Source organism: Limulus polyphemus, unplaced genomic scaffold, assembly GCF_000517525.1.
Source record: "Limulus polyphemus unplaced genomic scaffold, Limulus_polyphemus-2.1.2 Scaffold693, whole genome shotgun sequence".
NCBI classification, from domain to species: domain Eukaryota; kingdom Metazoa; phylum Arthropoda; class Merostomata; order Xiphosura; family Limulidae; genus Limulus; species Limulus polyphemus.
Genome location: NW_013666303.1, coordinates 442,449 through 454,952, shown reverse-complemented (window position 1 = coordinate 454,952; position 12,504 = coordinate 442,449). Strand labels below are relative to the sequence as shown.

The 12,504-nt window shown below is 29.7% G+C and overlaps 1 protein-coding gene across 2 annotated transcripts in view; it reads left to right on the top strand.

The window, feature by feature from the left end:
* The first annotated feature begins 282 nt into the window (after positions 1 to 282).
* The window catches only part of LOC106460016, a 24,854-nt gene continuing 12,632 nt past the window's right edge, over positions 283 to 12,504 (top strand). The window contains exons 1-4 of one of the 2 annotated variants that reach the window (XM_022386614.1): positions 283 to 503; positions 4,403 to 5,502; positions 9,680 to 9,754; positions 11,562 to 11,674. In XM_022386614.1, the coding sequence (XP_022242322.1) occupies positions 4,615 to 5,502; positions 9,680 to 9,754; positions 11,562 to 11,674 (1,076 nt within the window). In that variant the 5' untranslated portion in view covers positions 283 to 503; positions 4,403 to 4,614. Of the gene's footprint in view, positions 504 to 2,168; positions 2,262 to 4,402; positions 5,503 to 9,679; positions 9,755 to 11,561; positions 11,675 to 12,504 lie in introns of those variants that run through there. The other variant, XM_013919696.2, reaches the window with a different exon arrangement.

Genomic DNA, 12,504 nt, shown 5'->3' with positions numbered 1-12,504 from the left:
TCATTTACTTTTTTAAATTTTTTTTTTTTATATGACATATAAGTGGTTTATTGTATAAAAAAACATGATTTTAGTTTCATTTTCAGGCTGGGTGTAATTTTAATAATTATATTGTCCATCTATTCTCTGAACATAACATGTTTTAATGTTGTCAGAGTTCTGTAAAATTAAACTAAAGAGCATAATACATAAACAGGAAGTTATGGTAGAGTTGCTGAGATAGCAGCTGTATCAGATGGCTGCTCCTTATTTAATTCTAGGCGAATCACAGTAAATCAACTTGCCTACTAGTTGGGGTTGCCCATTGAACAGCATTAAACACCTGGAGTCATGGTCTGACAGTTGTCACACATAGTAATACACGTTTGGCTCCACAGTGACAAATTTGTTTCCTGTGTATCACCTGCTTATGCACACTATATAAAATGTATTTAGTTTGGAAGGAGCACACACACATTTATACCTATTCATATCAAACTGGTGTATTGAAGATTTATTTATAGGTATGTACATTTTCATAATTTATGTTCTCTTTATTGTAATTTATATAGATTAGCATGTTTGAAAAAATATGGTTTATTGATAATGCTCTTGCTATTTCCATTATGAAATATATTTAACACCATTTCAGGTTTATTTTAATAATATATTTAATATACTTTTGATAAACGCAGGAAGTAGAATCAAGAATGCTACCTGAGTGATAACATTTCTTCAAATTTATTAAGTGTTAAATTATTTTATATATAATTTGCACAGCATAAAATTATTACCTTTAAAACAGTTGAGTACTATTTATTATGTAATTGTGTTAGTGGAAGACAGGTTTAATATACTGATAATATGAGTGATGGATATTATTTCTAATGATAATCATCGTGGGATAATATTATGTACTTTAACTCTTATTTTGAAGTTTAAAACCAGACCAAAATGTGAACTTTGTACTATAGTGTGTATAATGGTGTTTTTATCATTAACCATCTTTGGTCGTAGTAGTTGACCTAGCAGTAAAGCAACATATTTGACATTTTATTTTCAAATTGGTATAGATATAATTATATACAAAAGTGGCATTAATTCACACTATAGTAAGTAATTGTTAAGTGAGTGAATGAGGCAAGTGCTGAATTTTTTTTGATGTTTCTGTGCTTAAAAACTTGAAGAAACAACATAATTTGGTCTTTCCAATAATTAGAAATGTATGAAGTTATGATAAAATATTAATACATCTATTGACTAAGGTGAAATATTGGAATTTAAGGTATTAGGCTTGAAAAGGTTAGTAACGTATAACTATGTATAGTATAATGATTATTTTTCTCTCTCTCTCCTATCTTTGCATTGTTAGCTTTTCTCTTTTGATATACTGTAGTAATCAGGGACATTTGCTTTGGTTTTCAATATAAGAATTGTAATAATTATCCCTAATTTGTAAGTAAGATAAAGGTAATTTTAAGTTATAAGTTCAGTTGTTGATTGTTGAAAACCCTGTTTTAACAGAAAACAGTTTGAGTAGAAGTTTTTATAAAACAAAAAATAGTGTTATTGGAGATCAAACTATATAAATATTTTTCATTAGAGTAATTATTATACTGATTATTTTTATATATACACTCATATCTGGACAAACTAATCAATGACACCAAAATAATGCAATTCTTTAAACTCTATGAATATCAAATATTAATTTCTTGAAATCTGTATATTGGAAGTTTTACATAAATTTATCCAGGCTATAAAGTTGTATATTTAAATTTTTATAATTTCTAATCCTAAAACTTACACTTCAGAGTGAACAAGATAAATAAGGACTGAGAAAGCAAATTAGGAAATCAGAGGAGAATGAGGTCAACATTGTAAATTATTGATTTCACACTTCATTCTTTATTACACAATTTCCAGAATAACAAAGATGGTTCAGTGAAATGTACATTCATTTGTTTAGGTGGACATTATTGAATTTAACATACCTTGCTTTGTTAAAGGTATTAACAATATATATATATGTGTGTGTGTGTGTGTGTGTGTGTGTGCACGTCTGTTGCATATAGATTTATAGGATATGGCTTGTTGGGATCAGACAGGAGATTAAACATATACTAATATCATTGGCTATTTCCTGTTAGTAAAGTACACTTCTATAGACAGGGTGGGGTTCTCATTGTGCTTAGCATGTGAACAGTTGCATTCAGTGTAACTTCTGGATAGAGAGTAGACTGTGCAGAACAAGTGTGACCAAACTTTAAGACTTGTGTTACGTAAGACAAGTTTTTCTTTTGTTTTTTAAAGAGTCTTTGTTTTAAGAATTTCATTTTATATGAACTATTGCCAGTGTCATTTTTGTACTAAATAGTATATATCATGCTTAAACATTTAAAACTACAAATGGTTACAAATATTCACATTAAAACATTGAAAAAACCTCCTAGTAATTGCTTAAATTGGTGGCTAACAAACACATAAGTGGTAGTTAGGGGAAGCCAAGGAAATAAGTTGGCCATGATTCAAAAAAGAAAGTGCTAAATTTTACAAACACAAAAATTTAATAGTTCTTCAATACAAAAAACAAATGTCTGTGGTACTTTGTCATGATTTTTTGAATGAAACTTGTTTCAGTTGGTGTGTTGCCTGAGTGAAAAATTACCCTAAAACTATAATTTTATCTATAAATGATAATTTTGAAAGTTAGAATATGTTTAGTAATGATCTATAGCTTTTAATATATTACAGTTGCGGCCTAAGTATGTGATAAGACATACAGAGACTGCATTCATCATTAACCTCAGTTAAGGTCTTAAAACTGCTGTTTGTTCAATTAATTTTTGTATTTTAATTAAGACCAATGATGAATGCAGTACCTCTGCACTGTAAAAGAGCCTGTTTATTCACATACATAGAGATCACAACCAAGTAAGCTTGGTGGTTTCTTAACCTGCTTGTAAAATTATAAAGAAATGCAGTTTGGATTTAGTATTTAGCATCTTAAGTTACAAATCTGAAAGCATATACATACAATGTATATCAACAAAAATAATTCTTGTAAGTTTTAATTTTTTTCCCCCAAAAAAGCAGGATAGTTGGTGAATTTTACTTGGATATTCTTTTATAATTTCACTTGGAAATCAAGTATTGTAATAAGAAGAAACTAGATACAATAAAAAAAGAAAAAAAGCTTTGTCCCAGTTTTTATGACATAAAATAATCTATTGTAATAAATCAACAGTCAGCATTTTTTTTTTTTTTAGAAAGGTCAGTTATGTATATTGCACTGTTTGTGTATATGTATTATGTAAAAAATTAAATATGAAATACAGATATTTTTATCTTCTTTACAGTAAACTTGTAATTGTATTGATTACTATATGTATTATATTATATTGTGGTATCCTTAATTTTATGGTAATATAAAATCTTGCTTTATTGTCAGGCCTGTACTTATAATGTTTGTAAAGGGGTTTCTAATTTGCAAGATCAAAAGCCAACAATGCTATAGGGACATGGAGCATGCTACTGTTTGAAGCCAAAAAATGCTAATGTATCACCAGAAGAATGTAGACTATGTAGAAAACATTAAATACCATAAGCAGCTGCACTATAACTATATAAGCAACGTTTTTTTCACGTAACAAAAATATGGGGTTCAGCTGAACCCCCTGCATATGTGCATAATGGTATAAAAATTAATAAAATTGGTGTTATCTTGAGGTTATATGTTTAAGGTTTTCTTATGAAGTAGCTTAGTATTCTTTGTAAAATACTTATTTTGTTAAATTTCACTTTTTTCACCAAATTCATAGCTGTAGTTGAAACATTAAAAGCAATACTGAATAACTAATTATGTAGACTTTCTATAGAAGCATTTAAGATTAAAGACATACACTGAATAGAATTTCATAATTTACAGTAACTACTTGTGAATGTAAACCATGAGACATGTTTGCAGGTCTTTATTTTGTGATATGAAAATATGTATGATTATGTAAGCTCATGTAGGGTGACCCTATTTAGAACTGCAGTTTTGAGCATTCTCAACTCTCATCAACTTAGCTAGTCCAATAACAGTGAGGTTTTATAAAGCTTTAGGTGTGAGAAATGGCAAGGTGTTTCGAGATATACACTCCTTTGTTGTTGTTTTTTTTTCAAAAGATAGCTTGAGGCTATTCATAGCCTCACTTTTAGATTGTAATCATTTTTAAATCATTGATTCTTAGCTTTTTTTTTTATATTGGTTTCCATTAAGATTCAAAGAGTGAATGGCTACAGTTACCCAGGCCTTTTGCCCTGTATTAGGATACTAATATTTCTGTTGATAACTGTAGCATTATAATGTTCTAGCAAGAAGATTGTATAAATAACATTACAACTAAGTTTTTGATCACTTAGTATTTTCTTTTTTCAGTACCAAGCTCATCAGGCTAAATGGACCACATATTCCAGCCTGAAAGGCTTCATACATATTCATCTTGTACACCTGTAGCCTAATGTATTAAATGGTTTGTGTTTGAATTTTTCAACACTTGGTTTATTTTTAAATTCTTAAGTTTGAGTGGACTTGTAATAAGATGTGATGGAAATTGATGAGTAAATTAATAAAAATGTTTGCAATGCAGTATGAGCCAGAGTGACCTACTTAACCAGCAAGAAAAAATCAAAACTGTAAAGCAGTTAGAGGTGTATAAAGGCTTAGTATTTTATGCCAAGTTTCAACATTATCGTCTTGGAAGCTATGCTCAAGCCTTAAGCTGCACATCATCATCTGTCTGTTGTTTAAAAAAGTTTGAGTGTATTTCATCAGAATCAGTAACAATGTCTGCAACACGGAGTGCCCCTGCCTCTCCCAAAGGAAAGCACTGCATTCAAAAATCATCCACCATGCCTTCTGGTAATGCTCAAGACATGTCATTTTCTTCTGAAAAGAAATCATTTGGTAGTACATGGACAACATTTTTTAAAAGATTCTCGCCAAGATGTAAGCGAAGCTCACCAAAACAAAAGGAACAACCGCTTGGTGTTGTAGAGTTTTCTCAGAGTAGTATTGAAAGTCACCCATCAGATGTACATAAAAGGGAAAGAAAAAAGTCCTTAGAAATGGTCATGAGAAGTAAAGAACAGTGTATTGCTTCTTCAGAACAAGAATGTACAACAAATGTGGTTGTTAGTAGTACATGCAGTCAAGAACAAAAAACAAAATACAGACGGAGTGATATTTCTCACAGGAATATAACAACTAAAATGTTTAAATGTGGAAGTTGTCAGGATCCAAAAAGAAGCAAGTCTGATGTGAGTGATCGGTCCTTTTTAGTAAGGCTGTCACCAAAGAAATCTTTACAGGATATCAAAATAGTTTTAAGACAAGGAGTAAGTAAAGGTAGAGAAGAGAGCAATTCTGGAGAAGATTGTTTGTCAAAAAGACGTGAGAAGGTGATCCAGCTAGAGAAAGAGAAGTCGGACGTGATACAATTTCACATATCTCATTGCAGCAAAGAGGACATGATTCAGGTAGTAAAAAAAAACAACAACAAAGCATGCATCAGTGGAATGAAACATGTATGCATGTAATGTACTAGCTTGCATTTATTTTCAGTGGTTTTATTAGCACTTCTTAAGTGGTAATTTATCAACATGCTTTAGCTTTCAGTGCCAGTACCTGCATGCTTCTTTTCCTTTGCTTACATCTAAAAAGATTCACATTAGAAGAATCAACTTGCTTTAATATTGTTAAGAAGAGAGTTCTTATAGGTTATTAAAATATGTAACTTTGTAAGAATATTAATAATAAATATATTGCTGATGTTTCACTTTGCTTCATCCTTATTTTTGTGGAATATTTTCTCTATTTTTTTTTATAAATAAATGATGTCTTTATGCATGTTTTTTTATAATGTTTGGAAGTGGTGGTGATATAGCTTGTATTAAATGTGAATGGTATGGTACATGTGTATAACATATGCTTTTAAAAAATCATGTAAACAAATTAGCTAATTACAGTGCTCTTTCCATCATGCAAGATTTTAAAACAAACTTCATTCACTGATGATAATAGTATTATAATTACTGCCCACTCTATCATTAACTTACTGATAAAAAGCAAAGGCTCTGTTTCTTTTATGAACATGCATGTACAAAGGACTTCTTCTCAAGCAAATATTTCCTAATCAAAATTAAAATAGAAAAAAAAAGGTTAAGAGGTAGCTTTCTCTGTAATCACAGAGCATGAAGTGGGAATTGATCCAATAGTTCCTCTTGTATTGGGTCTCTGCCCTAAACCTCCATTAATTGTGGTGCACCCCAGGTTCTCCATACTTTGGGTATTTATTTTCTACTTACACTCTTGGAAAGGATACTTAATAAAATGTAGTATTAGAAGATGAAAGAAAACAATCTTGAATCTTTTGTCATACGTTATTTATATACTTCTTTTCAATTAAGACTTCTTATGGATAGGAATCTACAATATCTTTGAACTCATGACAACTAAATTTTTATTTACATTTTGTTTTTTCTATTAGCATAATTTATTATCCAGGGCTTTGAAACCTTCCAATATTCCGTCTAAAAAATAATGCTAAGATTATATATGGATTAAAAATTAAATGAAAGTTTAATTTGCAAGGTAATATTGGATACAATTAATTAATGTTTATGAAACCAAAAAATTCAAACTTGTATAAAGTCACAAATTTGCAATTTCTTTTAAAATGAAAAGTTAGTTTCATTGAATTCTTGTCTTATAGCATGAATTAATAGATTGTATTAGCTAGTATAGTACATTCTGATAAGTTAATTTTATGTATATAAATATTTAAAAGCATAAAAAAACAAAAATCAGTGGTGTGATGTTTAGTATATCACATAATTGCAGAGATCTTGCAAGTAAGAGATTTAGAATTGTTTTAAACCTTTACTAGTTTTCACATATTCATTAACGTGAAGTTACATTTAGAACAGATACTGAGTACCTCTTCATCATATAGTACAGTTCCATACGACATATTTTTTCTGAAGAATGACATTGACCAAATTTTGCTAGTGTGATTTAGGTTAGAGGCTAGAGTTGGCTATTATGGTCATGCAGAATGCTTGATCTAGAGACCATCAAAAGTTGTGAAGTTCAGAACATTGCTGTTATTTATTTTGCTGTTGTAAAGCTACTTTTAGTTATTTTACTATTATACTGTATGTGCACTTAGATATGTTTCTCAAACTGGACATTGCTTTGATTCCTTTTCCAAGTTGGCAAGAAATAGTTGTTCATGATAAAGGACCAAATAATTAAAAAAAAAATTGTAAAAGAGGAATAGTGTTGAATATAATATTAGAACTAATAAATGTATTACCAGCATTTTGAATTATGAATCCAGTTTGTTTTGGTTTGGTATGCCTGTAGCTATTGAATGTTTAGTTTTTACCATTAAGATGTAGAAATTGTAGGGACAAGAATACAAACATGTGACATGGTCTTGCATCTTTTTTAAAATTAATTCATATAGACACTCGCATTCTGAACTATATTGAAGTTACATAAGTCTATCTATAATTAAAAGAAAATGAGCTTATACACTATGTTAATCACACTTCTTGAATTAACAGCATTACTAGACCAACATAACATATCCTCTTTCTGTTCTGAAATGTACTTCTGTATGTTGAATATCTTATCTTTGGGGACTATATATGTTTGCTTTGTGTGTTTAGAACTAAGAAAATGAAATCCATATTTCATGCATATTGTTCATGATAAATTGTCAAGTTTTAGACTAAGTGAAAATAAATTGTGTGACATCAGCATGTTGGTAGAAACATAATTTTAATATTTTATGTAATACAAACTTGCATAAACTGAATGACAAATACTGTAAGCATGACACTGTTTTTCATGAAGATAATATCATGCATTCTGTTTGGAGAATTTCTTCAAGAATATTGAATTTAAAAAATTAAATACATTTGAGACTGTAGGTATACAACAATTTGGTGCTTGATTGCTTAAAGTTTAAATAATACAACATGTCTAATTTTGTAGCTTTCAGCTTAGGTTATTGAACTTGGACTTGTCTTATTTTTTTCTATATCAAGAATAAAATGCTAAGTTCTACATTTCCACAAAGTTCAAACAGATTTTAAATAAATGTCTTCTAAAGAATATCAGTGTTTTTTTAACATCTAAACTTTTATTCTGCTATGCAAGTTTGTAATTTCACTTCCTTGGAGCCTGTTTTATTTGACCTATTTAAAATATATTACCTTGTTATAGGTTTATTAGTTTAGTAGAAGTATTGGGCATGACATACGTGTGTGTGTTGTAGTTTACCTTGGTACATTTTTGAGTTTGGTACTTAAGAAAGGTTTTTCTTGAAAGTATTCAACTAATATTTAGCCAAGAAGTTAGAGTTATTGTCATATGTATCATCTAATTGATAATTAGTGCATTCTAATCATAGCCTTTAGATTTTGAGTGTTTTATAACATTGATAACTTACTACTTTTATTACAAACTAATGAACTCATCTTATATATATGTTACTTTTTTAGTTCTGAACAGTATAGTTAGCTTTCTTCTTACTTCATAGCCTAAATATATCCCTCATTATATTCTATTTCAAAGTATTTAATATAAATCTCATATTCTGCTTAAAAGCTTAAATAGTAATATAATTTTTATAGTTCTATCTTTCACTCATTTAACATTTGAGTTCACATGCTACAATGCTACAAGTACACTGTTTCAGAATAAATGTTTGAATATCAAGAGTAGATTTAAGATGGGCTATCATTGTGGAACTTGCACTCATGATACAGTATATAAACAGACATTTATAAGAAACCCAAAGTACCTATGTTACAAAAATGCTATGAAAATTGCTTTAGAAACTTGTGTTGGTTAATTGGATGTGAAGAGGGGTCGGTCCATCGGACCGACCATGTATGTGAGAAGGAATGTTGCCCATAATTCCAAATTTTCTACTTGTAGCTGCATAAAATATAGCAAAGCTTTAAATAAAATGTACAGTTTGTTGTACACAAAAAATCATAGTTGTTACAAAGGTATTTGTTTAAGATGTGTCTTGAATTTATTATGTCGGTCAGATACATACTCTGACAAGTCCGAGTGTAAGGTGCTGTTCATATGAAGAATAAAAATACTTTTGTCCATTGTGTAGTTTGCATGTTGCATTTGAATAGCCTGTAGAACCTCCAAATTCCATATTTGCAGTCTTTAGTAGTATTCCTGTATAGTGTATCCAATATTTACTCTCCTCTCCCACAAGCTGTCGCTAAGTCAGCAAGGTAGGGTAAAACAAATAGTTGATAACCGAAATCAAATACATAATACCACATTGAATGGATTTTGTAAAGGTCATGGCAAGTTCACTTTGATGCCCACCTGTGCACATAGTTAAATAATGAAGTTTCTATGAGCCATATTATTACATATAATAATTTTGTAATATATTTGGAACATTAAGGAAACATAAACAGATTAACTATGACAGTGAAGAATTTTCACATGCATGAACTGTAGAGACTTCTAGAGAAAATAAAGTTTAAAGCAAGTTGAGATTTTGCTTTTTATTTACATCAGAAATGGCATGAAAGTTGTTGAATTATAAGAGAATGTTGTTTAACCATTGTAGGTTCCCTTAATAGTAAACCTGAATACATTTTTGTTGTTTAGAAGGCTTCTGTGGAGAGAGCAGATAGAGAAACAAGCACAGTTGTATCATGTGATGTCTCCAGTGGTATAGAAAATGTAAGTATAGTACGATTTACTAATTTCCCCAAAAGGGACCGAAGGCTACTTGGAGGGGTCACCTGTTTTAACCACTATCACCAGTATACAGTAGTGTGTTGTCTGTCAGCCAGTCAATCAGTAGACACTAAAATGATGTCACATAAGGGATGCTTCATGTTGCAATTTGTACTTTTATGATGTAAGTGAAATATGCACATGCCGTGAATCACAAGAAGAATTATGCACTCTGTAGGCTACAACACAGCATGACATACGAACTTGAAGAGCAAGAAATAAATATATTTGTTACTCTTAATTTTGATTTAAACTTTTATTTACTCTTGAAACAGAACACTCGGGGACCCTGCTGAAGTACATCTAGTATAATGTGGAGTTTCTAATGATATTTGCAAATTTCAGCTTTACTAAATGCTGTGTAATGTAAGAAATGTGTCTGTAAGGTTAAACATTTGATCAAAGTGTTTAGTGAGATTGCTTAGCATGTTTATCTCCATGGAACAATTTAGAATTAATGAGCACATAGTGGAAGTTTTCCATACTATTTTCTTTTTTCATTACACTGAGCATGTACTTGAATAAGTTATTCTGCCATGTTTAAGCAATATTCTGCTTCGTGAATAAGATTTAGCATATGCTTGTCTTTGTGAACTTTCTCTTGATAAGTTAATTGATAAGGTAAATGTGTCTGACCTTGAATAAACCATAAATGTACAACCTGACACTACTTTGTTTCAGGTGGGTGTTTGAAGTAACTTTATAGACCAAGAGTTTGCGCCACTTTTTAATCCCCCCCCTTTTTTTCAATGTGACTTTAAAATCATAACCCAAATAAAGTTGGTTGAAAGTTGTTTGTGTGTGTGTTATATGCATATGTTTTATATGTTGTGAAAATATCGGAAAAGGGTATTAATGAAATTCAATTTAAAAAATGTCCGAATTTCATAATGATTTGGAAGTTGCATTTTAAGTTTTTTCTTATAACACACAAAATGCATTGTTCATATCAGTTTCATTGTAAATATAGTAGTTTATACATATACTTGTGCACAGATGAAATGGAACTTGTAGTGTAGATGCACATGGTGTTGTATTTCTCTCTTTTAGTATCTTGCCGTGTCAATTAAACACTGAAATGTATTTAGTTTAAACAATGTACAGTCATTAATGTCTTGGTTGATGCATTTGAATTGGCAAGAAAATAATTATTGTTTTTATGACCTTTAAATGGTTAAACATTGAAAAACTTAGTGTGATGTAGTGAAACTGTATGTTGAAAAATAAACTGCCTTTAAAAATTATCATCAAGGATATGAAAAGATATTTCACTAAACAGTTGCTTTTGAATACTAGTATGATATTAGATTTTTAACTAGTACATGTATGTAAGCTTGAAGTAATATCTGGGTGTAAGAAGGTGACAAGTCCTGTTTCTGTGAATCATAGTTTTCAACCATTGACTTTAAAATACAAACTTGCTGATTTTGTTTATTTTGATGTGTGATAAATTCAAATTCAGAAAATTCTGATTGCAACAATCCATGATCTTGTGGTATGAAATGAATAAAACCTACACTTGTGTTTTAATATCAAATTGAACTCCATCTGTTGTTACGTAATATATACAACATTCATATGTTACAGGCTATGTGATTTAAATTTAAATAAAAATGTTAATATATGTTACTTGAGTGTAAAGAATGTTGCACAACATCACATACATCCCTGAAGTTTTAAAGTGCACAAATTTTAATGTTTTTCATTTGGTTGCACAATATGCATAATTCACTGGAATTTTATTTTGCAGAGTGCACATAACTATGCACAAGAGACAGCAACTAATGTTAAACCTCAGACAGTTTACAAGGCTTCACCAAGTCTCAGTGTTGATGCTGGAGTTTACTTATTACCTGAATCGGGGTATGTCGTAAAACATTAACTTAAGTTTATATATTTTATAATGACTTGCTAATATATATATATGGTTCTTTCATATTTTACTCAAAATAAATAAGGAACATTAAAACCTATAGGTTGATGGATACAAGTGTTCTTTTTAAAATCTTATACTGTACTTGCAATGAACATATGCTGTTTAATATTTTTAATACAGCAGGAGCAGTATCTGGATTTTCTATTTTATACATCAGTACACACATCATTTTACAAGTATTTTTCTTATTTTTAATAAACAGCATATTTATGATACTAAAATATAAAAGCTAACATATTTATAATGTAACGGTGATTTACTTAACATAGTGTAATAATGAATATTTACAACACGTTTCTTTTCAGATATTTATAAATATACATGTATATATAAAACCTAAAAATGTATTTTATTTCATATCCTCCATGTGCGAAATTTTAAAAGGCTTAGCAACCTACGACAAACAGCAACCGAGTATGAAGGTCGTAACTAGAAGAGATAATTGTTTGCTTTACTTCATTATTTAGTGTTCTATGTTTTAAGAAATATAAGTTTAAGATCTTATTTGTAAATAGTAATAATCTATATACATGTATAATTTTTAATAATTGAAATGTGACTGTATTTTACAAAATACTAGTCCACTAAAATACAGCTAAGACAGGTCATTTTGTAAATACTACAGGTCAGTTTTATAATATTTGATGTGGTAACATGAGAGCAAGTGTGCCGTGTCATTGTAACTTGTGTATTGTTAGCCAGGCACAGCTGAAAAGTCAATATAATAAAAATAATAAATATATATAAATGTATAATG